This window comes from Hypanus sabinus, chromosome 6 (genome assembly GCF_030144855.1).
Source record: "Hypanus sabinus isolate sHypSab1 chromosome 6, sHypSab1.hap1, whole genome shotgun sequence".
Classification (NCBI taxonomy): Eukaryota; Metazoa; Chordata; class Chondrichthyes; order Myliobatiformes; family Dasyatidae; genus Hypanus; species Hypanus sabinus.
In genome coordinates this window covers 39,778,764-39,805,755 of record NC_082711.1, presented here as the reverse complement: position 1 = coordinate 39,805,755, position 26,992 = coordinate 39,778,764, and the positions used below count along the sequence as shown (strand labels likewise).

Here is a 26,992-nt window from a genome sequence, read left to right as displayed (position 1 = left end):
GCACGGATCTTCTCCAAGGTAGACCTCGTCCGAGGGTACCATCAAATCCTGATGCATTCGGACAACATCCCCAAAACGGCTCTCATCACCCCGTTTGGGCTTTTCGAGTTCCTCCGCATGCTGTTCGGCCTGAAGAATGCCTCACAGACGTTCCAGCAGTTAATGGTCGCGGTGGGACGCGACCTGGACTTCACATTCATCTATTTGGACGACATCCACATAGCCAGCAGCAGTCGTCAGGAGCATCTGTCCCACCTCCGTCAACTCTACGCCCAACTGAGCGTACGGTCTAACAATCAACCCGGCCAAATGCCAGTTCGGGCTCGACACCATTGACTTCCTGGGCCACAGGATTAATAAAGACGGGGCATCCCCTCTTCCCGCTAAGGTAGATGCGGTCCGCCATTTCCCCCGACCCACCACAATCAAAGGCCTTCAGGAATTTGTAGGTATGGTCAATTTCTACCACCGCTTCCTCCCTTCAGCTGCCCGGATCATGCGCCCCCTGTTCGCCCTGCTGTCCGGTCCGGGCAAGGACATTACCTGGGACGAGGAGTCCGCCACCGCTTTAATTCAAACGAAGGAAGCCTTGGCGAACGCCGCGATGCTAGTGCACCCCAGAATGGACGTCCCTACCGCCCTCACAGCGGACGCATCTAACACGGCAGTCGGTGGGGTACTGGAGCAACTCATCGCAGGTCGCTGGCAACCCCTGGCGTTTTTCAGCAAACACCTGCAGCCGCCCGAGCTCAAGTACAGTGCTTTCGATTGGGAACTGTTGGCGCTCTACCTGGCAATCCGGCATTTCAGGCACTTCCTAGAAGGTCGGTCCTTCACTGCGTTCACGGACCACAAACTGCTTACCTTTGCGTTTACGAAAGCGTCCGACCCCTGGTCGTCCCGCCAGCAGCGCCATCTGTCCTACATCTCTGAATACACGACGGATGTCCGGCACGCCTTGGGTAAGGACAATGTCGTGGCGGATGCGCTCTCTCGCCCTACCGTTCATGCCCTTTCCCAAGGGGTAGACTTTGAGGTGCTGGCAGAGGCACAGCAGGCAGATGAGGAGATCCCGAGTTACAGAACCGCAGTCTCCAGTTTACAGCTCTGGGACCTCCCCATGGGCCCGGGTGAGAGGACCCTACTCTGTGATGTCTCCACCGGCCAGCCCCGTCCCGTCGTCCCGGCACCTTGGCGGCGCCGTGTTTTCGACTCCATTCATAACTTGGTGCACCCCTCCATCCGGACAACCGTCCGGATGGTCTCCAGCAGTTTCGTTTGGCACGGACTCCGCAGACAGGTCAGTGAATGGGCCAAAACGTGCATGCACTGCCAGATGGCCAAGGTGCAGCGGCACACCAAAGCCCCACCGCAGCAGTTCCATCCCGCCCACCAGCGTTTCAACCACATTCATGTGGATATTGTTGTGCCAGTGTCGCGAGGAGCACGGCACCTCCTGACTATCGTGGACCGGTTCACAAGATGGCCAGAGGCGATACCGCTCACCAACACCACCTCCGAATCTTGCGCCCGAGCCCTGATCACCACCTGGATATCTCGTTTTGGTGTACTGGCCCACATTACCTCCGACAGAGGCGCCCAGTTCACCTCCAGCCTGTGGTCAGCTATGGCCAGCCTTTTGGGGACTCAGCTGCACCACACCACTGCCTACTACCCACAGTCGAACGGGCTAGTGGAGCGTTTCCACCGTCACCTGAAGTCGGCCCTCATGGCCCGCCTGCGAGGAGCCAACTGGGTGGACGAGCTTCCCTGGGTCCTACTCGGCATCCGCACGGTGCCCAAGGACGACCTGCACGCCTCGTCGGCCGAGTTGGTATACGGCGTGCCCCCGGTCGTCCCCGGGGAGTTCATACCAGCCCCATGGGGGCAAGAGGAAGATCCCACAGCAGTCCTGGGCAGACTACATGAGAGGCTCGGCAACCTGGCCCCTGTACCCACTTCGCAGCATGGGCAGAACCCGACCTGCGTACCCAAAGACCTACAGAACTGTAAGTTTGTGTTTGTACGAAGGGGCGGGCATCGGCCACCGCTGCAACAGCCCTACGAGGGGCCGTTTATGGTGCTCCGGAACAATGGGTCCACGTTCGTGCTGGACGTTGGGGGGAGAGAGGAGGTTTTCATGGTGGACCGGCTCAAACCGACCCATGTGGACCTGGCGCAACCGGTCGAATTTCCGGCACCGCGGCACAGAGGCTGACCTCCCAGACAGGTTCCGGCCCAGACTGTGGACATTGGGGGGTGTATCGCCAGTTCTGGGGGTGGGGGGGGTTATGTGGCGACCCATTTCCTGGCACATCCGAACCGGCTCACAATTAGCCAGCATTCTGGCTAAGGGAGATAGCCTACGGGGGTTTGTGAGTACGTGTCTTTTGGAGCATCTGCACCCATGGGGGGCAGGTTGAGGGAGGCTTAAAAGCAAGGCTGTGTAGTTCGAATAAAGTTTTCTTTGACTGCAGTTTACCGACTCCGTGTCGTTATTTTAGCGCTGTGTGTAGCACACCGCTACAAGACAATGTTTTTCAGGACCATGGTTTACATGACACAGTACAAAAAAACACAGAGAAAGCTACACTAGACTACAGACCTACATTGGACTGCATAAAGTGCACAAAAACAGTACCAGCATTACAATAAATAATAAATAGGACAGTAGGGCAAGGTGTCAGTCCAGGCTTCGGGTATTGAGGAGTCTGATAGCTTGGGGGAAGAAACTGTTATATAGTCTGGTCGTGAGACCCCGAATGCTTCAGAGCCTTTTCCCAGATGGTAGGAGGGAGAAGAGATTGTATGAGGGGTGCATGGGGTCCTTCATAATGCTGCTTCCTTTGCTGTTTCTAGTAAGATTTATAAAGCGTACTCCGTAAACGTACACGGTGTGTGGTCTGATATTGTGTGTGCGAGTTTGTACCAGTGTGCATTTCACAGCGTCCATGCAAATGGGAGACACGGTTTGGCGGGTGGACAGATTTTCCCCTAGACATACACAAGCCGATAGCATGGGCGTTACACCACTGCGAGATTGAACTCAAGTCTCAGATATTGATAGTTTAGGTTTCTTGGCTCAACAGGCAAATATCTTAATTGCTTCATTGCGACCATAGGTTACCTGTAGCTAACAAGTCTGCTCCTGTTGCAAAAGCAAGCTACATCTGTGGAAGGAAATGGACGATCCCCACTCTGTTCCTCTTGGTTGGGAGAGGCCAGTTTATCAAAGACAGAGATTGAGAGAAAACATCAACAGGAAATGATTAACATTCTTTCTAAAAATCTGTTGAAACTCAACTGCAATAATAACAAGCTGTTAGCTGTGTCATTCTGTGTCACATGCACAATGCTTTTTTCCCATATATTGCATACTGCATTCACCTAATGAAAGTGTAAACTGCCCTCCAGCGGGTTTGCTTGTAATATCAATGTTTTTGCTAGCTAAAGAAAGCTGAAAGGGATTGTACAGAATGACCCTAGAACAGGTCGTATCGTTCTGACCTTATATGGTAATAATTTCACTGTTTGGTGATAGAGTGTTATGCATATTCTGTGCCAGGAAAGCTTTTTGTGCGCTGTACTCCCAAGTATGAACTGCTGCCATACTGAGACATATTTTGTTCATTTGTTTGGTTCTGTTTCTTACTCAGTGTTTTGAAATGATTTTTCGTCCACAGTTAGCAATTATTAATCATATTATAATCCAATTTTTTTAAGTTTTGAAAGCATGCCATAGCATGCTATGTTCATTCTTACTCAGTAAATCACAGTCTGGATTGTTCTACTAATTGCCTAATACCTTTATATCCTGTGGACCTTGTAACTCCAGAAATCACAATAGCTATAATCCCCAACTCACTTTAGAGGGCTTTATAGAGTAGAAGTTACTGCTTGAAATGTTCAAACTGTTTTTTTGCTTCAGCTGCTGCTTTTCATTTTAAGTAACATGTTATTTTCTAAAACCTTTCTTTAATGATTTCATATTGAGTAATTTATCAATGGAGAATTAATTAGTGTCATTGAGACATGCAATATGGAAACAGGTCTTACAGTCCGCCAGGCCTGCACCGTCTATCAAGTATCCATTTGTACTAATCTTAAATTAATCCCCATCAGCTTCCCTTAGATTCTACCACTCACCCACACGCTAAGGGAAATTTACATTGGACGTTAACTGATGAGGGGAAGCCAGGAAGTATGAACGGTCACTGCAAACTCCACGCAGACTGTACCAGAGGTCAGGGTTGAACTTGGGAGCTGTGAGGCAGCACCGCTCTGCTCCACGAGTGCTTTAATGCTGGAATAATGTCCTGTTTCAGATGGCTCATCTGGGAGCAGGCTGGGAGCTGGTGGGGGGTGGGGGGGAAAAACCTCAACAACTGCTTTTATTGACTACGTTTCATTCCCTACCTCTTTCCTGGGCGCAAGCAGCATGCTTCACTTCCAGCTTCAGGCTCCCTCTCACATCACATGATCTCCTGCCCTGGACATGCATTATTACTGATGACCTTCTACTACCCCGGACATGCCCTCTTCTCATTACAATCACCAGGGAGGGGGTACAGGAGCCTGAAGACCTATACTCAATATTTTAGGAACTGTTACATTAGATTTCTGAACCCATGGACATTGCTTCATTATTCCTTTACTTTCATTGCAACCTGTAGTAATATTTATGTATTGCACTGTACCGCTGCCAGAAAATGACAAATTTCACATCATACACCAGTGATAATAAGCTTGATTCTGATTCTTTTATCATTGCTGGGTCAAAATCTCCCAGTTAGCAGCAGCGATACATAAGCTGCAGCAGTTCATTATAAATATTCGCAGCCTCTCCTACCAGGCCTTCCTGCATCGCGCAGCCTGAGAAGGAATTCCTAAAAATATCACCCTTTGACTTTTGTTTGTGCGGGAGTTGTACTCTAAAAATGGTGGCAGGATTTATGTTTCTGGAAGCTGTACAATCTGATTGTCTCTTTATCTAAAAACCCATCATCCAGCCAGGGAAGGTTGGATTGTGACCACTGATTACTTTGAAAACATTTTCAGACATTCTGCCCAATCTCCATTTTGGCTGAGGAAATGCCATTCACTTCATGCCAGGATTAAACTAGGCTCCTTCCTGATCTTTATGGGACAGTTCATCAGATGCTCACTGCCACTCACCAGTGCTGTGAAATCATTCATAGGGAAACCTAATTATCCCTGCAGCCCTCACTGCAACTTTAGTCTGTACCCAGTTCAAAGGAAGGCTCAGCTCTGCTCTGCACCTCAGGAGAAATACCTGGCTTCTTGCCACTTAGACATGATTTTTGTCTGGAGAATGAGATTTCGATTGGATGCTGATCCCCCCAGTGGTGTACATTCTCCCTGCTCCTCAGACTTACTGAATTGCACTACCACACTCATTTTTGCCGTCCACCCTTCCTGCTTATGGCAATTACATTTTGAGTGTGGTTTACATGATCTTTTTTTACTTTTAGAGACACATTCTCAGACATTTCTGTTCACCATGCTCTAATCTCATTGGTGGACATTATACCTGCAGGGGAGTTGCATATAGAATAAAACTTTGACACTGGCAGGTTGACCAAACATACACAAATAAACTCAATGAGCTTGAAAGATAATCTCTTGTCAAATATGGACTGTGCCAAGCTGTTCATGTATTCTTTGAAGCAGTATAGCGATCCATGACGTAACTTCCTTGAAGTTAGTTCTAATCACATTCCAAGAGCTTGAGACAAAATTTCCTTCTTTTACCAACAGAAACAAAATACTATGCATGACTTTTGAGGAAATGATACTAAAATATGGGTGTCAGTACAGTTCAACTTATTTCAGGCAACATAATCAGCCTTTACACAATATGTACTTTAATTTTTATTTTGAAAAATCTTCAAATCTTGCTAAATGATACAGTGACCTCATAATGATTCAAGTTGGCATGTAATGAAGTCCTGTGAAAGTGATGTCTGGTTAGGTCAGAAGTCCAGCTACCAAATATGCTTTTCTTTAGTTTGATAGTCAATACTTAAATTAGGTACTTAATGTTTTAATTTTAATTTCAAAATGTTTGTATCTGGTGTAGTAGGATTCTGAAACCAAAATATCTATAATATTATTGATATAGTTGTTTGTTGTAATGACCAATAGAACTACCAGGATCAGAATGTGTCTCTTCTACTTCTTTGGACAAGATGCTTCCTCCTTTATCCAGGCAAGAACCATCATAAAACAATGCAAATTGAATTCCAAATTAAGATAATGTAAAAATTGTTGAAAACTCTTAATTTTTACTATAAATTAGTTTCAGAAAATAAATGGATGTAACAAACCTTTGAAGATAAAATATTAGCAGGTACGCTTCATAAAGATTCCCAATAATTTTGGACTTGAGAGTGTTTGATAAGGGAAATTTATAAACATCTTTAATGCCTTTAGAATGCATTGGCCTTCATCAACAATGGGATTGAGTTTAAGTGCCAAGAGGTAATGTTGCAGCTTTATAGGACCCTGGTCAGACCCCACTGGGAGTATTGTGCTCAGTTCTGGTCACCTCACTACCGGAAGGATGTGGAAACTATAGAAAAGGTGCAGAGGAGATTTACAAGGATGTTGCCTGGATTGGGGAGTGTCCCTATGAGAATAGGTTGAGTGAACTTGGCCCTTTCACCTTGGAGCGATGGAATTGAGAGGTGACCTAAAAGAGGTGTATAAGATGATGAGAGGCATCGATCATATGGATGGTCAGAGGCTTTTTCCCAGGGCTGAAAGGTCTAACGTTAAAGGGCACAGTTTTAAAGTGCTTGGAAGTAGGTACAGAGGAGATGTCAGGGTCAAGTTTTTTTAAGCAGATGCTGATGAGTGTGTGGAACGGGCTGCCGGTGACGGTGGTGGAGGTGGATACAATAGGGTCTTTTAAGAGTCTCCTAGATAGGCACATGGAGATTAGAAAAATAGAGGGCTATGGGTAACCCTAGGTAATTTCTAAAATAAGTACATTTTCAGCATGGCATCGGGGCCAAAGGGCCTGTATTGTGCTGTAGGTTTTCTATGTTTCTCTGTAACAAAGAGTTATAGATATGCTCATTATAAATATGCACGAGATGCATCAGTTAAATAGTGTTCTAGGATGCTCTTGTAGACAGCAATGTTAAAATATACTCAGAGGCAATGAAAAATGCACTAACATTATGATGAAGTATGTTTACTTGTTTCTAACAGGGGTTGAGGGGATGAACTTCAAGATAGATCAGCTTTTTAGGGATATTGACAGCAGGATAATAACCTGATTAGTTGGTAGCATTAACTCCTTTGTCTTCTTTGAAATATTACCACAGGTTCTTTTATACTTCCTCAAAAGATTCAACATCTGTGGTGAACTATGTGCCTGTCGGGACACGCCCCTGCTGACTGCTCCTGTGGCTCCTCCCACAGGCCCCTGTATAAAGGAGACCTGCGGCCTGAAGATCGGCCTCAGTCTCCAGGACCTTGTATGATAGACACTCACTCCTGGTTCCTTCTTCCAGTCAATAAAAGCCGATATCTCGCCTACGTCTCAGAGTGAGTTATTGATGGTGCATCAACATCTCAACCAAATGCAATGAATAGAACCTGTGACATGTGACAAACATGTCATAATCAGTATTGATAATTCACAAAGATATATATATATAAACAGCAGAGTCAAAAGAAACTGTAACAAGGAGTGGGTGCCAGGCCCAAGTTTGAACCTGGAATGTTCTGTTGAAGTTCTGTATCTTTAACCAATGGACTACCAAGAGAGACTTACATTAGGTGGACCAAGTGCAGACGAGACTAGAGGCATGGATGGAATTGAACAAAGAATCTTTTCTTGTGGATTAGTTATTGGAGAACACAGGCCAGGACTTGGAAATAACTTCATGCAGGCTAAGTAAGCTCAAGACAAACAAAATAAATAGAGAAATTTAATAGAGAAATAAATAATTTAAACAGAGAAACAAAACATTGCACAGGTTCACCGATAACTAAAATGAGATACAAGTGGATACAAGTTGCTGATGGCCGTTGCCGGAGGCGTCTTAATACGCTCGGCAGAGGATGGTGCTTAGGGAAGCTGTGCCGGAGGGGATGGTCGGAGGCTCGGAGGTTTAATGGACTTAGAGTCCGCTGCGGTCGAAGCGCTTTCACTGTGTGCTGCGTCTGCGAGGCTGAGTCAGGCGGCGCAGTGTAAGACCATAGCGGGGGTACTCCCTTCTGCCGCCTGCGTGGGATGATGAGTCTGTCGGGACCCTGGGGACTTGTGGAAACTGTGTGGTGGTTTCTTTTGAACTGATAGTCTTTTAACATCTTTGGACTATTTTTACTGTGCCCATGGTCTGTTTTTTTTAATCAATTATGTTATTGTTTGTACTGTTGTAACTATGTGGTTTTGTGCAGGTCTTGTAGCTTTAGTTTTTGGTCTTGTTTTGTCTGGTGGATTTGGATCTCCTTTCCGGGGAACGCGCTAAGATGGTAGCGCGATATTAATACACAGCAGCCTCTCCGGACTCTGGATTGGGGATTACCAAACGTTATGTGGATTTTCTGGTGTAGTCTGTTTTGTCATATGCTTTGTTGATATCATTCTGGAGGAACGTTGTCTCATTTTTTAACTGCATTGCATGTGTGGTTTCTAAATGACAATAAACTGAATCTGAATCTGAATCTGAAATACAAGGGAGCATGAGAGTTGGAGCTTGGAGCACTCTGGCACCCCCTGGTGATCAAATTGAAGCATGTCAGGAATCCCTCCAACAGCTGGCACCTACTGGCCAGGGCAATTGGGTGGTGACAGTGGAAGCCTATGATCAGCTCTGTGTTAAGCACGTCACAGGAGGGAAGTCACGGCCTTTCCTCTGGTCATAACCCTCCCAATCCATCGAGTACTGGAGCTGGCCACAGATCACACGGGAGTCTAGAAGCTGATGGATGGTGTATACTGACTGACTGTTGATGATGTGAGGAGCCGGGGGACAGTCTTGGGACTGGCACCAGTGGACTGCACAGAAGGGGCCTCGGAAACGAGACATGGAAGGTCCAGATGATACGCATGGCGTGTGGCAACTGCAGACGGTAAGTTACTGGGTTGATCTGACGGAGGACCCTGAACTCTCTGCTGGTGAGAGTTCAACATTGTGTTATTTTCTGAGACTCAACCTGGAGAGCAAGGAGATCCAGACTCTTTGACCAGGATGGAACAGAGGCCCCAGCCACCTTCAACAGTTGTCATGCCGCTGTTGTTGCGGAGAGAATTCTGCAGGGCTGCCCAAGCTTTTTTTCCACTTTTGCAGGCAGTGATGGGCCGGCAGATGGGACTCTCACCTCAGACTCCTGTCTGAGAAACAAAGGACGGGGATAACCTAAATGACACTCAAAGGGAGACATTCTAATAGAAAAGCAGTGCGGAGTGTTATGAGCAAACTCTGCCCAACGCAGAAGATCACTCCAAGTGTTTGGGTTGTCTGACACAAGGTACCTCTGGCTCTTCTCCAGGTGCTGGTTGGTTCTCTCCATCTGTCCATTGGACTGGGGGTGAAATCCCAATGGGTGACTGACCATGGGCTGACAGAAAGCCTTCTGTAACAGGGAGGCCTTGATCAGAAACAATGTCCTAGAGGAAGCTGTGCACTCTAAACACAGGTTGAAGCATAAGGTTGGCCCTCTCCCAAGCTGAGTGAAGCTTGGGTAGGGTCACAAAGTGGCAGGCCCTGGAGAACATGGAACTCAATCTTCTCCAGTTGGATGGATAGTTAGTTCTGGAGTAAACAATGAAGGACCTGTTGAACATGTTGGATGTGTTCATGTTGGGTCTTGGAGAAGTTGAGTTTATCATCCAGGTACACAAAGACAAAGTGATGTAGCATCTTCTAGAGAACATCATTGATAAGGGTCTAGAAGTACGTAGGAGCATTGACTAAACCAAATGGCCTGTATCACGAGATACAGGTAGTAGCTATTGGGTGTGTCAAAAGTGTTCTTCCTTTCACCACTCTCACGAAAGCAGATCAGCTTATATGCATTTTGGAGGTCCAGTGTAATACAATGGTTGTCCTTTTCAGCAACACTAAGTCTGTGGCTGTTAATGGCAAGCGGCATCAGTTCTTCACTGTGATGTTAGTAAGACCTTGGTAACCTATACTATACATGGTTGGAGTCCACCATCCTTTCTCGACACAAAGCAGAAGCCTGCTCCAGCAGGGGATGTGGATGAAACTGGATGCCATGCCATCATGGATGTGCTTCTCAATGGGCACCCTTTCTGGATGGAATTGAACAAAGAGTCTTCTCCTGTTGATTGGTGAGTAGAGAACACAGGCTAGGACTCAGGAATCTCTGCGCACAGGGTAGGTAAGCTCAAGACCGAGCAAAGACAAACAAAACAGAGAACAGAGAAACAAAACAAGTATTAATACATAAATGCAACATAGCGACATTCATTGTTTCTATTTTTCAGATGGATTTGAAGCTTTACATAAGTACAATGCTGATTTGTTTCTGGATGTGGCAAGATCTTGCTTATTCAGGTAAAACTTTATTATTTCCTGACTATCTTGCAGTTAATTAGAAGTGTTGTTAGATTTCAACCTTGCTTGTAAATTAGAAGCTCATGCATTTAGATCTCAGCGCAGAATCTGAGTTGATAATCCAGTTTGATACATCATTGAAGAGTATTTGAGGTGTTTCTATTGTTAAGGATGTTTCTTTTCAGATCAGCTGTAAACTAAGTAGGAATTTGAACATCATTTAAACAAGCAAAGAGGAGTTCTCTTGACATCCTGGCCAATTATCTCTCAAACAACGTGAAATGACATGGGATTTGGAAGTTGTTTTATTTCCCCATGGAACAACAGTAACTACAACTTGAAGCAATTATTCGGTTGCCAAGTGCTTTGGGATCATGTGACGATGTATTTTCAAATACATGTTCAAATGCATGTCAAAAATTATCTCATTCTCCGAATGCTGCTTTCCTGATGGTTCAAATGATCAGAGACCCTATATCTATATAAAACCTGCTTGTCTATATTAACTCCATTTCCCTCTATGCCTTGCTCATTCAGCTGCCTTTTAAATGCTGTTACTATTCTTGCCTCCATCATATCATCCAACAGCCTATTGTAGGTACCAGCTACGATTTGTGAGAAAACTTTACCCCTTGGATCCCCTTTAAACTTTCTCCCTCTTAACTTAAATCAACGCTCTCTAGTTTTTGACACCCCTACCATTTTTATGAAATTCTGTCTATCTTCTTTATCCATGCCCCTCATAATTTTATCTACCTCTGTCACATAACCTCCCAGCCTTCTTTGGCCTGCGGAAAACAGATCCAGCCCAGTCTCTCCTTATAGCTTAAACTCTTCAATCAAAGCAACACCGTTGTGAATCTTTTCTGCACCATCTCTAGCTTAATCACATCCTTTCTGGATGGCATCCGTTAGTCTCGCGAGACCATGGATCTGTGCCTGGAAAGTCTTGCTTCAGTCTCTCCAGGACGCAGGCCTGGGCAAGGTTGTATGTAAGACTGGCAGTTGCCCAAGCAGCAAGTCTCCCTTCTCCACTCCACTGATGTTGTCCAAGGGAACGGCAAGGGCTGATACAGCTTGGCACCAGTGTCGTCGCAGGAGTTGCCAGATTGAGGTTGAAAGCAACGTTGGACTGCCTTAGGGACTGCAGCTCCGGATTTGTCCTCAGGGTTTACTCCCAAAGCCTTTCCCATGAGTGGGTATGGCCACAAGGCAGTGGAGGTTTGAAATCAGAGTTTTTCCTCCCTTAGATGGGCTGCCTTCCCAGGCTGATGAGCTCCATCTCCATCCTTTCTGCAGAGTGGTGAACAGAACTCCCCAGAATACTCCACATTCAGCTTCACCAATATTTTGTGTAAATGTAACATGACATCCTAACGCCTGTACTCATTACCTCAACAAATGAAAGGAAATAAATCATTTGCTGTCTACCCTATGCCACTTTCAGGAATTCATTAATTGTAACCCAGGATCTTCTAGTTCAACAACACTCCCTGGGCTTTGATATTCGCTGTGTATTTCCTGCCTTGGTATAACTTTGTCATTTTAAACTTGTCTAAGTTAAATTCCATCTGCTGTTTCCTTTTCCATTTTTACAGTTGATCTATATCCTTCTGTAACTTTTGGTGTTATCTTCAGATTTACTAATCATGCCACCTACATTCTAATCCAAATCATTAATATACATTCAAACAACAGAGGACCAGCACAGACCTCCAATCCTAAAAACAAGCCTCCACTACCACTCTCATCCTCCTACGAAGTGATCTAACCTTCTGGACAAGTTTACCATGTAGGACCTTGTCAAAGATCTTGCTAAGGTCTATGTAGACTACTTTACCACTCTGCTCTCATAAATTCTCTTGGTCGCCTCAAAAAAGCTCGGTCAAATTCATGAGACATGACTTCCCATGCACATAGCTATGCTGATTGTTGCTAAGCAGCCCTTTCCTTTCCAAAAGAAAATCCCGTTCCTCAGAATCCCTGCCAGTAATTCCCACTGCTGAAGTAAAGCTCCCAACTTTTGGTTCTCTATCTTCAGATCAAATGAACTTTAATTATCATTCAACCATAATAGATAAAGCAAATGAAACAAATAGGGCCAAAGTGCAAAACAAACAAGATAACGAGCAAAGATGCATATCCACATGAAATAAAACATATATGTATATAGGGTAACGTGTCCCATAATTGATGGTACAGTCTGGCGGCCATGTATATATATACACAATCCAGCCTGTCATTCCAGCACTCGAATACGGGAGGAAGCACCAATGGGAGAGGCCCCCTACCCACTCCCCCGCCACTGATTGTGGATACCACGCTGCACCACCTCCAGCATTTCCTGATGAAGGGTCTCGGCCCGAAACGTTGACTGTACTTCTTCCTATAGATGCCGCCTGAACAGCAACTGTAAACAGGATCAATGGACAACAAAGTGTGCAAATGCAAATATAAATAAATAGCAATAAATAATGAGTATGAAGTAACAAGATAATGAGTCCTTAAAGTGAGACCATCGGTTGTGGGAACACCAGAAGTAGAATGAGTGTAGTTATCCCCTTTTGTTCAAGAGCCTGATGGTTGAGGGTTAGCAATTGTTCTCGAACCTGGTGGTGTGAATCCTGAGGCACTTGTACCTTCTACCTGATGGCAGCAGTGAGAAAACTATGGCCTAGGTGGTGGGGAGCTTTGATGATGGATGGTGCTTTTCTATGGCAATGTTTCATATAGATGTGTTCAATGGTGGGAGGGTTTTACCATGTTGTACTAGATTGAGTCCAATACCTTTTGTAAGATTTTCTGCTCAAAGGCATTAGTGTTCCCACAGCAGGCCATAATGCAGCCAGTCAATACACTTTCCACCACCGATCTATGGAGGGATGCCAAGTTTCCGATGACATACTGAACCTCTGCAGACACCTGAGGAAGTAGAAGCACCGTCATCCTTTCCTTTCAATCATATTTATATGATGGGTCCAGGACTGGTCCTTTGAGACAGTGACAACCAGGAATTTAAAGTTACTAACCCTCTCCACCTTTGATCCTCCAATGATTCCTGGCTCATGGACCTCTAGTTTCCCTCTTCTGAAGTCTATAATCAGTTCCTAGGTCTTACTGACATTGAGTGAGAGGTTGTTATTACACCACTCAATCAAATTTTCGACCTCCCTCATGAACGCTGATTCATCACCACCTTTGATACGGCCCACAACAGTGGTGTCATCAGCAAACCCATATATGGTAACACACACATAATGCTGGAGGAACTCAACAGGCCAGGCAGCATCTATGGAAAAGAGTACAGTTGATGTTTCAGGCTGAGACCCTTCAGCAGGACTGGAGAAGAAAAGATGAGGAGTCAGAGTTAGAAGGTGGGGGAGGGGAGGAAGAAACATAAGGTGGTAGGTGGGGGAGGGGTGAAGTAAATAGCTGGGGAGTTGACTGGTGAAAGAGATACAGGGGGAATCTGATAGGAGAGGTCAGAAGGCCATGGAATAAAGAAAAGGAAGAGGAGCACCAGAGTGAGTGTGGTGTTCCTGTGCTGATGGAGATTATGGGGAAGATGTTTTTGTCAATCCAAACTGCCTGGGGTCTTAAAATGAGGAAATCCAGGATCCATTTGCACAAGGGGATATTGAGGCCTAGCTCTTGGAGTTTACTGATTAGTTTTGAGGGAATGAAGATATTAAATTCTGAGCTGTAATTGATAAAGAGCATCATGATGTATGCACCTTTGCTGTCCAGATGTTCCAGGGTTGTGTGAAGAGCCAGCGAGATGGCATCTGCTGTAGACCTGTTGCTTTGGTAGGGGAATATGGAGTGAATCCAAGTCACCATTGAGACAGAAGCTGATATGCTTCAGCAGAAGTCTCAGAAGACACTTCATCATTGTAGATGTATGTGCCACTGGCGATAGCCATTGAGACAGGTTACCACACTCTTTTTGAGCACTGGCATGTTTGAAACCTGCTTGAAGCAGCTGGGTACAACACACTGCCAGAGCGAGAGGCTGAAGATATCCGTGAATACACCAGCCAGTTGGTCAGCACAGTTCTTTAGTACTCGGCCAGGACTCTGTACGGACTGGATACTTTCTTAGGATTCACTGTCTTGAAGAAAGCCCACATGTCATCTTTAGATACTGAGACCAAAGGATCATTGGGAGATATGGGGGTGAGTGATGGTTCCTCCCTGTTCTAGTGATCAAAGCAAGCACAGAAGGCATTGAGCTCATCTGGAAGTGAAGCTCTGCTGTCCCCATGTTGCTAGATTTAAATTTGTAGAAGGTTATGGCATTCAAACCCTGCCATAGCTGTGGAGCGTCCCTCTTTGATTCCAGTCTAGTCTGGAATCTCCACCTTGCCCGAGAGATGCCTTCCTGGAGATCATATCTGTACCTCTTTTAGCAAGGGTAATAGTATTCCTGCTGCTCTTCTTAAATAAAAGCTCAAGATGATCAAACCTTTAGAATAAAGGCCCAACATTAGCTACCATCCAGGTCATTTTCTGTTTTCTCTCTTCCCCCTTTTTTAAAGTAGTGGGGTAACAATAGGTAGTCATCAATCCATAGTCACAATTCCAGAGTGTATCAATGTGATAACCAGTTCATCCACCATCTCTAAAGCCACATCTTTCAATACTTAGGGATGCAAGTCATCAAGTCATTTTGATCAGTTATCTTTGAATCTTAGCATCTTCTCTGATTCCATCGTCATTCACAAGAGCCTTTATTCTCTGTATGGCAAGCCTTATGCCTTTTCAGATAAACAGTAATTGTTTACTTACTGTGCTATTGCCTTATTCATTGTTATAAATTCTTCTATTTCTGTCCGCTAGAGGCCCAATTTTACCCTGGTTTGTCTTTTCCTCTTGAAAGTTCTAAAAAAAAGTTTACAGTCCATTTTTATGTTTCTCACTAGACAGTTCTGATGATTTATTGTGCCTTTTTAAATACATTTCTTTATCCTCCTTTGTTGAGACAAATTTTTTTCCTGTCAGGCCACAGCTATTTCTGGCAACTTTAAAAGCTTCTTGCTTGCATTTAACTCTACCCGTATTTTATTCTTCTCAGCCATGAGTGAATAGCTGTTCCTGGAAAATTCCAGATGTTACTCTGCTAAGAAGGGTGGGAGGTAGCAGAAAGGAAACTATAGACCTGTTAGCCTGACATTGATGGTTGGGAAGTTGTTGGAATCGATTTTTAGGGATGAGACTATGGAGTACCTGGAGGCACATGACAAGATAGGCCAAAGCCAGCATGGTTTCCTGAAAGGAAAATTCTGCTTGACTAACCTACTGCAAATTTTTTTGAAGAAATTACAAGCAGGGTAGACAAAGGAGATGCAGTGGATGTGGTGTACTTGGAATTTCAGAAGGCCTTTGACAAAGTGCTGCACCTGAGGCTGCTTTGCAAGATAAGAGCCCATGGAATTACAGGGGAGTTGCTAGCATGGGTGGGGCATTGGCTGGTTGGTAGAAAACAGAGAGTGGGAATAAAGGGTGGATCCTTTTTCTGGCTAGCTACTGGTTACCAGTAAAGTTCCACAGGGGTCAGTGTTGGGACCACTGATTTTACGATGTATGCCGATGATTTGGACTATGGGATTAATGGATTTGTGGCTAAATTTGCTAACGATACAAAGATAGGTACTGTTGAGGAAATGGGCAGCCTGCACAGGGACTTAGATAGTTTAGGGGAATGGTCAAAGAAGTGGCAAATGAAATACAATGTTGGAAAATGTATGGTCTTTCAATTTGGTGGAAGAAATAAACAGGCAGACGATTATTTAGATGGGGAGAGAATTCAAAATGCAGAGATGCAAAGGAACTTGGGAGTCTTTGTGCAGGATACACTAAAGGTTAACCTTCATGTTGAGTTGACGGTGAAGAAGACAAATGTAATGTGGTGTTCATTTCTGGAGGTATAAAATATAAGAGCAGGATGTGATGTTGAGGCTCTATAAGGCACTTGTGAGACCACACTTGGAATATTGTCAGCAGTTTTGGGGTTCTTATTTTAGAAAGGATATACTGAGATTGGAAAGGGTTCAGAGAAGGTTCATGAGAATGATTCCAAGAATGAAAGGGTTACCGTATGAGGAACGTCTGGCAGCTCTTGGGCTGTATTCCCTGGAGATCAGGAGAATGAGGGGGGAGTCTCATAGAAACATTTTGAATGTTAAAAGGCCTGAACAGATTAAATGTGGCAAAGTTATTTCCCATGGTAGGGGAGTCTAGGACAAGAAGGCATAACTTCAGGATTGAAGGACGTCCATTTAGAAAAGAGATGCAGAGAAATTACTTTAGTCAGAGGGTGGTAAATCTGTGGAATTTGTTGCCACGAGCAGCTGTGGAGGCCAAGTCATTGGGTGCGTTTAAGGCAGAGATAGATAGGTTCTTGATTAGCCAGGGCATCAAAGGGTAGTGGGGAGAAGGCATGGGAATGGGCATGACTGTAAGAATTGGATCAGCCCATGACTGAATGGCAGAGCAGACTCGATGGGCTGAAGGGCCTATTTCTGCTCCTATATCTTATGATCTTATGTTTGCCTTCATCAGCATACCTTTGAATGTGTTCTAATCAACCACAGGATTTCTCCTGTCATGCGTTTGGAATGGCAGGCTCTTCCATAACTGGAGCAAGCGTAGTTTATGTCATGGTTTCCTTTGTTCAGATTTATGATCCCAGTTTCACAGTGAATCACATCACTTTCAAACTGAACGCCAAATTCAATCATATTAAGATCATTTTATCCCAAAGGCCCCAAGACAACAAGACATCAATCATTATTTCTCATTGCACAAAATGAAATTCAAAATAGCCTTTGGTGTGTAATATGCACTACAGTGGTCTTAATTTTGCTTTCATCTTACAGATGGTAGTGAGTGTTTAAGAGCCAAAGCACTGACTTGTGGACAATGTATACAAAGTGGAAAAAATTGTGGATGGTGCACAAAAGATGTAAGTTGTTTAATCTATCCTATGAAAACTAAAGATAGTTCCACTTATTACTTCAGTTGGGACTTCAGTAGCACAGTCTGTTTAAATAAAAGGCAGGAAAATTATGGTACTTCTTTCAGAAAAATTGATGTACACTGACACCAGACTCCTTAAGCAGATGCTTTGTTCTGAGCTGAAGAAAATACTAGAGGAAAAGATTCAAGGATTCGCTCAAAGAATCCTTCAAGAAATGCATCATGCCCACTGACTCCTGTGCAATGGAGGCACAAGATACTGCAGATGCTGGACGCTGGAGTAACAAACAATGTGTTCTGGAGCTTTGGCCCGAAATGTTGTCAGTTCCTTTCCTCCAGTAGATTGTCTGTGACTCCCGGGAATCACTGGCTTGTAATCACTCAAAGCAGAGAGGGAGCACTGCAATAGTATTGAGAACCTGGATGCTGTGCACCCTGAGAAATCCTGTATGAGCAGTGGAAGGAATGAACTGCCTTGTATGCTCCCCACTGTCCATCCTGTAAACTTACTTGCTTCCACTGTGGAAGAATCCATGGTTCCAAACCTGGCTTCATCAGAACCCACCAAACCAGAGTGAGAGTCATCCTTTACCCCGAGGGACTACCTAAAGCAGAAGCAAAGGATACCTCCTATAATAAGCCACAAACTAATACTCAAGAGGATAAAACCCTTTGAAGCAATGCATTTGAAATAATTGAACATTTTGTATTCAAGTCTCGGTTAAGTGTTTGAAATTAACTTGTTGCGAACTCTATTTCGAATTGTGAAAGTGTTTCAAGTAAAACTAATATTTATATTGCCCTTCCCAGCTTGTGAGGCTGTGGAAATAATTAAAATAAATGAATACTGCGTCAGCTATGTGCACAGTGAAAATGTTCCAGGTATTGGACAAATTGCATGGATATTTAATAACTGGCAACGTTCAATCTTTAGTATTGTTACAAGATATTCCCTCAAGTGTCGAAGTACTTCTCATTTCAGCATCTTTCATTCAGGATGTAATACTCAATATCTAATATCATGTCCCAGGATGTAACTATAGTACCCCCTTGTGATCCGAATCGGATATGGTATATTTTGCCTGTGCCCTTGTGTTGGTTTCTACATTCCTTTCAAAGCAGACTGAAACATGTCAGAGAAACAAAAGCCACGGCCGAGTCATTAAACTGCTTTAGTTACAGACAACAAGTGGTCATGCAGACTAATAGATGTAATGCAATCTCAGTTCATGTCAACTAATTGCAGAGAGTCCAACAAAAACAAAAAAAAAACTAATTTCAAAAAAGTCACGTTGCACCTATTTAAGTATTCCCAATCTTCATTTCTGATTCTGAAGCAAATTTCCCCTTGTTAGGCCTGAATATCCAGCCAGAGAAAGGGTGGCAGAATGGGCCAGCTAGTAGAGATTCATAAACACAAGGAAGTCTGCAGACTCTGGAAATCCAAAGCAACGCACACAAAATGCTGGGGGAGCTCAGCAGGTCAGGTAGCATCTATGGAAATGAATAGATAGTAGACGGTTTGGGCTGAGACCCTTCTTCAGGACTGAGAAGGAAGGGGGAAGATGCCAGAATAAATAGGTGGGGGCGGAGAGGGGAAGTAGGCTAGCTGGAAGGTGGTAGGTGAAGACAGGTTGGTGGGAAAGGTCAAGGGCTGGAGAAGAGGAATGTGATAGGAGAGGAGAGTGGACCATTGGAGAAAGGGAAGGAGGATTATACTGAGGGGGAAGTAATAGGCAGCTGAGAAGACGTAAAAGGTTTAGTGAGGGAAACAGAGGAAGTGGGGAAAATGTTTACCATAAGGAGAAATCGATATTCATGTCACACTCGGGAATAAAAGGAGATACTCCTCTGCCATGAGGGAGGACTCATCATGGCACAAGAGGAGGCTATGGACTGACACATTGGAATGGGAATGAGAATAGAAATAGGAATTAAATGTTTGCCCATCGGGAAGTCCCACATGAGGCAGATGGTGCAGAGGAGCCTCAGAATGCAGCTGCGAATAAGCTATTGAGTTAAACCAATTCTTCAATAGGTTTGACAATTGCCCTCTTGTTCACACCCCCCTCAGTACACCAGTCCAGGTGCCAAGGCACCCAATGCTTCCTCAGCACCAACACCTTCCCTCCTCCCTCCTCACCCCCTCCAATTCACAACGTGCTTGAACAACACAGGCTACCACTGTCTACATCCCTTCCTTGCCCTGCACCTACCAGCCACACCTCCACATACCAACTACTATTGTCCCAATCTTTACCTCCCCCAGCCCCTACCTTCCATCAACTCCCCAGTCATCATGGACTCGCCTTTCCTTCTGAGCAGGTGAGAAGGGTTCTGGGGAACCTCAGACGCCCCAAATCATTGGGGCCGGATGGTGTGAATCCCAAGGTCGTGAAGGAGTGTGCTGAGCAGCTGTGTGGAATTCTGCTCTCAGCCTGGAAAGGGTTGTGTGGAAAACATGATGTGTTGTCCCAGTTCCCAAGAATGGCCAACAAGAAGTACTGAATGACAACCATCCAGTGGTCCTGACCTCACACATCATGAAGACCCTAGAGAGGCTGGTCCTGGCTCACCTCTGACCCCTGGTCAGATCAGCCCTCAATCCCCTGCTGTTTGCCTACCAGGTGCACATTGGAATCGATGATGCTGTCATCTACCTGCTGAACAGAGCCTCCTCCCATTTGGGTAAGCAGAGCAACACTGTGACGATCATGCGTTTTGATTTCTTAAGTGCCTTCAAACCATACAGCCCTCATTGCTGGGGAAAAGCTCCATTCGATGCAGATTGGCATTTCCATTGTATCCTGGATAATGGAATGTGTGACTGGCAGACCACGTTATGTGCAACTTCAGAGCTGTGCGTCAGACATGGCTATAAGGAGCACTGGGACCTCATGGGACTGTATTGGCTCCTCTCCTGTTTATGCTGTATACTTCGGATTTTAGATACAACACTGAGTCACGCCATCTGCAGAAATTCTCTGATGACTCAGCAGTAGTTTGGTGTGTAAAGGGAGGGCAGGAGGATGAATACAGGGCCCTGGTGGAGGACTTTGTCAAATGGTGCAAGCTGAATCACCTGCAGCTCAACATTAGTAAGACAACAGAGATAGTAATGGACTTTAGGAGGACCAAGCCTGTATTGCTCCCTGTTACTATTGATGGTGAGAACGTGGATGTGCTGAGGATCTAAAAGTACCTAGGGGTGCACCTGTATGACAGACTTGAGTGGAGCACCAACATAGAGGCCTGTTCTTCCTGAGGAGGTTGAGTTCCTTTGGAATATGCAGGCTTCGTCTTCATGTGTTCTACCAGTCTGTTGTCGCCAGTACAGTCTTCTCTGTGGTGGTGTGCTGGGGCAATGGCATCGACACGGGTGATGCCAACAAGCTCACTAAACTGATTAGAAAGGCTGTCTCTGTTATAGGAGTCAAACTGGACACACTGGAGGCTGTGGTAGAACAAAGGACCCTACAGGAAATCCTCGCATTTCTGGACAACGTTTCGTACCCTCTGCATGCCACCTTGGCTGAATAGAGGAGCACTTTTAGTAATAGACTAAGAAAACAGCATTGCTCTCAAGAGCACGATATGAGGTCAGTCTTACCCTCGCCATGAGAGTCAACCTATAGCCAGGGAAGTGATGATACCCTCCTGTTAGACTGTTTGTGGTAACTTAGTTTGTATACTTTTTGCTTCTCTTCTACTATTTATATCTGTGCACTTGTAATGTTACTATGATACTGTAATTTCCTTTGGGATCAATATTGTATCTATCTATCTATATGTATCTTCCTCACACATCCGAGTAATGAGTGGGTTGGTAGGTTAATTGGCCATTGTAATTTTCACTCAGTCTGTAGTAAGAGGTAGAGCCCGAGGTGGTGGTGGTGGGGGGGGGGGGAGTTGAAGGGAATAAAATTCCTGTAAATGAGTGTAAATAGTCATTGTGGATTTTGTGGGTCAAAGGGCTTGTTTTCTGTTCTTTCTGATTCTGTGAGCACAGACAAGTTAAGTAAACAGGCAAAGGTATGATTGTTGCACATTGAAGAAAAGCAAGGTTATCCATTTTAATAGGAGAATTAGAAAGTCAGAGAGCACTACCTGGTATGCAAAAGATTTACAGCTGTAGAATGCTTTAATGAAACCTGACTGGGAATAGTGTACAGTTTTGGTCTCCCTATTTAAGAAAAAATACATAGTGGAACTCTGATATTACTGCACTCTCAGGACTTTAGTAGCCCATAATTCAGATGATTAGATGTTATTCCATTATTATCTCCAAATTCTTCCACTGTTTTTGAAACACGGTATTATGACACATTGTCCAGTGAACCCATTAAGTTGTTCACATTTTACAGGGTCTTATGTGTTTAAAGTGAGTCTGGGAAACAAAGCTCTGTTCAGATTACAGTGGAAAGTGGGAAACAGATCCCCAGCCAGTATAAACAGAGGTCAAGAGTGAGGGATCTGAAAGGGTGAAAGGGTGTGTGAAGACTGGGGCCCAATGAGTTCAAAGGGATTGTAGGAACCAGGACCCAAGTAGTTTAAAGGGAATGCAGCAAAACTCATCTTGCCAACCAGATACTGCATTATTAGCATTTCTATATCTTCAGATAATGGATTACTGGAATTTTATTTGAGCGTGCTCACCTCTAAAGTGATACAGTGAAGATTTACTAGGCTGATGTGAAGATACTTCCCATGATGGGAGAAGTGCAGAGCTGTGGCCATAACGTCAGCAGAAAGGATTGTCAATTTAAGTACATCGAAACATAGAAAATAGGTGCAGGAGTAGGCCATTCGGCCCTTCGAGCCTGCACTGCCATTCAGTATGATCATGGCTGATCATCCAACTCAGAACCCTGAACCTGCTTTCTCTCCATACTCCCTGATCCCTTTAGCCTCAAGGGCCATATCTAACTTCCTCTTAAATATAGCCAATGAACCGGCCTCAACTGTTTCCTGTGGCAGAGAATTCCACAGATTCACCACTCTCTGTGTGAAGAAGTTTTTATTCATCTCGGTCCTAAAAGGCTTCCCCTTTATCCTTAAACTGTGACCCCTCGTTCTGAAATTCCCCAACATTGGAAACAATCTTCCTGCATCTAGCCTGTCCAATCCCTTTAGAATTTTATATGTTTCAATAAGAGCCCCACTCAATCTTCTAAATTCCATTGAGTATAAGCCTAGTCGATCCAGTCTTTCTTCAAATGAAAGTCCTGCCATCCCAGGAATCAATCTGGGGAACCTTCTCTGTACTCCCCCTATGGGAAGAATGTCTTTCCTCAGATTAGGGGACCAAAACTGCACACAATATTCTAGGTGCGGTCTCACCAAGGCCTTGTACAACTGCAGTAGAACCTCCCTGCTCCTGTACTCAAATCCTCTTGCTATGAATGCCAACATACCATTAGCCTTTTTCACCGCCTGCTGTACCTGCATGCCCACCTTCAATGACTGGTGTACAATGACACCCAGGTCTCGTTGCATCTCCCCTTTCCAGATGAGAAAGGGAATTCCTTCTCACAGATGGCTAAGAGTATTTGAAATACCCTCTCCTCCTCTCACCACCACAGGGCTGTGAATGCTGATTATTTAAATCATTGAACTTAGTCATGAGTAAGACAGATTTTTTTGGAGCATAAGTGTTATTGGAATAAAGAAGGAATATGGAGTTGCGGCCAAAGAACAGCGGAGCAATCATTTTGTTGAATTTCATGAACAAGCTGAAGGGGTTTCAGTTATTTCTTATGTTATTGAGTACAGACATATTGTAGGTGGTTGACATAGCTCTGTTGGCTTTCCCCTCTAAGTTCTGAGTTAAAATGGAGTGGTTTTGTGCTCTATCTTGGAAGCCATGTACATTTCCAATAGCCTTGCCAATGGAATAGTCTAATCACTTGTGCAGTGTTCTATGAAACAACACGATGTTTTTCTGAATGGCAAGTCCTTGGTAGTGGGAAATAGCTATGACAGAACTTTGCCCTCTTATAGAACCCATGTTTATTTCAGATGGCGTAAGGAAAGACAGAGGCACGCTCAGACGCATCAGCTACTCTGGGTCCAGTCAAAGGTGCATTTGTTCATGTTGTACATCTTTTTTATGATTGCAAGTCACTGCTGGATACTAAGAACATCAGATACTGCAGTACTGTCTCATTAGTGAGTTGCTCGATAGCAACAGAGCTGTACCGTTGTGTTGTCGCCTGGGCTTGTTGTGTACCATTGGACGGTTCCTAGTGGGAGTGAATGTTTTGGACACTTTTATTGTAATCACAAGACCTTGTTGGACATCAGTAACGTAGACTATTGCAAGTCCAGTTCACTGGTTCATTCACGAAACTGATGGTTTGGGAGCTGCCTTGCCTCGGTAGTGGCAAGGATTGGGCCAAGGCTGTGGCGTTGCCTGTGCAGCCGACCAAGAGAGGAGATACCGTGGGCACTCTGGAACTTGTTGGCGACTGGCGCCTCTCATCAGTGCTGCCCTCCAGTGTTCATTTGGTGGAAAAACAAGCTGGACCAGGCCAACTTACAGTCTACAGTTCCAGAGTCTTGGCTCTCAGGGACTTGGGGTGCATATTTTTTGTGACGATGTTTTTCTGAAATTGTAACCATATGTGCTACTTGTGCTATGTGCAATGTGCTGTGGTGATATGCTTTGCTCTTTGGCCCTGGAGGAATGCTGTTTCATTTGGCTATATTCATGTATGGTTAATTAAACTTGAACCTGAAAGATTAGGATAAGGGGAGTGGATTTGTTTCATTCTATCTAAAGTGAGGAGCAGATATCATGGATGGAGCAGCCTCTTTTTGTTAAGCTCCTAACTAAAGGAAAGCTCTTTTGAGGTTTATTGCTGTTTAACCACATACACCAATCCAAGTGGTCCATTTTTATTTATAGGATTTCTTGCAGCCAGGAGAGTTGACAACGGCACGCTGTGATGATATAGAAGCACTGAAAAGGAGAGGATGTACGATGGAATATATTGAAAATCCCAAAGGTTCATTGAGAGTAAATACCAATAAAAGCCTAACTGGCCATGTAAATAGTGTGAAGAAGCTGGAAGACATCACACAAATTCGACCACAGAGTCTAATCCTAAAATTACGATCAGGTAACTCAACCATATGACATGAGAGAGTCTGTTGTGAATGAGAGTTAGTCATCATTAAGTGTGCTTGATTGTCAATTCTGCACCTTATATTGGAAATTCTAAATGCCTTTTTATAAATGCTGACACGAACTGTTCTAACAATGAGTTAAAGCAAAGCTTTTAATCTATTATTCTCATCGAGGAAGTTGATCTGTAACATTTAATGCTATCATTTCAGTACCTGGAGTTCACCTGATTTCCTTTCATGTTTATCTCCATGCAATGCCTTAGCTTTCTTTTCAACCTTCTGAATTAGGGGTTGTGCACTTACTGCTCCATTCAAGTAAAGTGGCCCCACACTGACCCAATAAAATCCAACAGGTCATTACCGGAGGGTGACCCAGCAGGGTTATGTCTAATGGAATTTCAGAGTTGTGAATCTGGTCAGTGGTTAAGAATGCCAGGCAGACGTGATAGCTGTGCTGCAATCTTAATTCCTAGACAATCTCAGTTCATGACCTCATTACTACAGCACAAGAACTTTGGTATAAAGGCATTTAAAGCTGCCTGTATGAAGCTTGATGACCTCTATGGTTAATAGTATACTTTCAGCTGTTCCTGCCTTTCCATGATGCCCATTATTGCCCAAGAATCAAACAGCACAGTTACAGCTGGGATCCGTCACTCAGTTGAACCATATCTACGGCAAGAGATAAAAACTGTTTCAATATGTGAGATGATTCTTCCCTTACCTCAGTTTTCTAGATCTTTCTTTCCCATACAGATCTCTTTGCCTAATTCTGTTTGTTCCTTAACCTTCAAATTTTTGGGTTTTCTTTGAGACAGCGCTTTCTGATATGTTTCAATTTATCTTGTGTTATTTTCTGTCTCAGCTTACATTGTAGGAGGGCGGCAGTGTCGTGGAACGCTTTACAGCACCAGCTGTAAACTTGAGGTTCAATTTCCGCTGCTGTCTGTAAAAAGTTAGCTAGCTCTCCCCGTGATGGCGCGCATTTCCTCTGGGTTTTCCAGTTTCTTCCCAATTCCAAGACAGAGGGGTCTGGGTTAGTAAGGTATGGGCATGCTGTGTTTGTGTCGGAAGTGTGGTGACACTTATGGGCTGCACCCAGCACATCTAGGACAGTGTTAGTCATTAACGCAAATTACACATTTCTCTGTTTGTTTCGATGTACATATGACAAATAAAGCTAATCTTTAGCTGTGCTCACTTTGCATTCTCATTTAAAACTCTGATTTCTTCCTGTATCTTACACTTCACCGTATGTACTGCCCCCCCCCCCCCCACCTTGGCATTTCCAGCCTGCCTTTGGATAGTTTGCATCTTTTGTATTAATTAATTGTGCCTCAGATGGAAGTTTTTCCCACAGGTGGATTCCCAGATTCCATATGTATCGAATCACCTGACGAAGGGTCTCGGCCTGAAACATTGACCATTCGTTTCCACGGATACTGCCCGACCTGCTGAGTTCCTCCAGCATGTTGTGCGTGTTGCTTTGACCTGAGCATCTGCAGAGTATTTTGTGTTTATGTAACTAATCTCTGATAGCGGAACCTTTCAAATCTATGAACCATCAGTTATCTGCTTAATATACTGAGACACACCAAAGTGTGTGATTCAATTAGGAGAGTGCATGGTGGAATAAGTGACCCGTCATTGGATTTGCCAACAAGTCATTTGTCTAAAGAATAAATACAGTGGAAGGAAGTCCAAACTGTTAATAAAATAGGAAAGGACTCATCCTGCTCCTAGTTGTATGTAAAAAAGAATAATAGTCAACTGCTTCACTTCCAGGCACGTTGCACTGTGATTGCAACATAACTAATACATCCCCTAAGGTGTCATTTGAGTGTTTTTCCCTATAGTGAAATTCTCTTCCTTATGACTAATGAATTATAACTTTTGTCTGTTCTATGTTTAATCTACTATAGACAGCTTTATGTAGAGTGTAAACTCTTCCTTCCATTGTCTTTATTCTTTAGACATGTCAGGATATTCAATGTCTCAGACAGCTCTGTTTGCTCCATTATACCCTCTCCCAATTGACTCACACAGTCATGGATTCACAGAGTCACACAGCACAGAAATAGACCCTTCACTTTACTGTGCCAGCCATCACGAACCTGCTCTTAGTTTCACGTGATCTATCTCTGAATCTCCCCTTCCTGCTCTGGATCTCTCTGTCTCCACCTCAGCAGTCAGGTTAGCTGCTACCATCTATTTCAAGGCACTAAGATGCACAATTCTTCTTCCTTTTTAAGGGAAACATTAGGGAAACTTTGGCCTAGACTCTCCTATTAGCGGAGGTATCCTCTCTATGTCTACTTTTTCTGGGC

At 44.3% G+C, this 26,992-nt stretch overlaps 1 protein-coding gene across 2 annotated transcripts in view; it reads left to right on the top strand.

Moving 5' to 3' along the window:
* Positions 1 to 26,992, top strand: part of LOC132395408 (integrin beta-1-like) — a 94,004-nt gene that overhangs the window by 15,060 nt on the left and 51,952 nt on the right. For both annotated transcript variants that reach the window (XM_059971949.1, XM_059971950.1), the window contains exons 2-4: positions 10,490 to 10,559; positions 17,438 to 17,523; positions 24,445 to 24,658. In XM_059971949.1, coding sequence (XP_059827932.1) covers positions 10,490 to 10,559; positions 17,438 to 17,523; positions 24,445 to 24,658 — 370 coding nt within the window. The remainder of the gene's footprint in view (positions 1 to 10,489; positions 10,560 to 17,437; positions 17,524 to 24,444; positions 24,659 to 26,992) is intronic.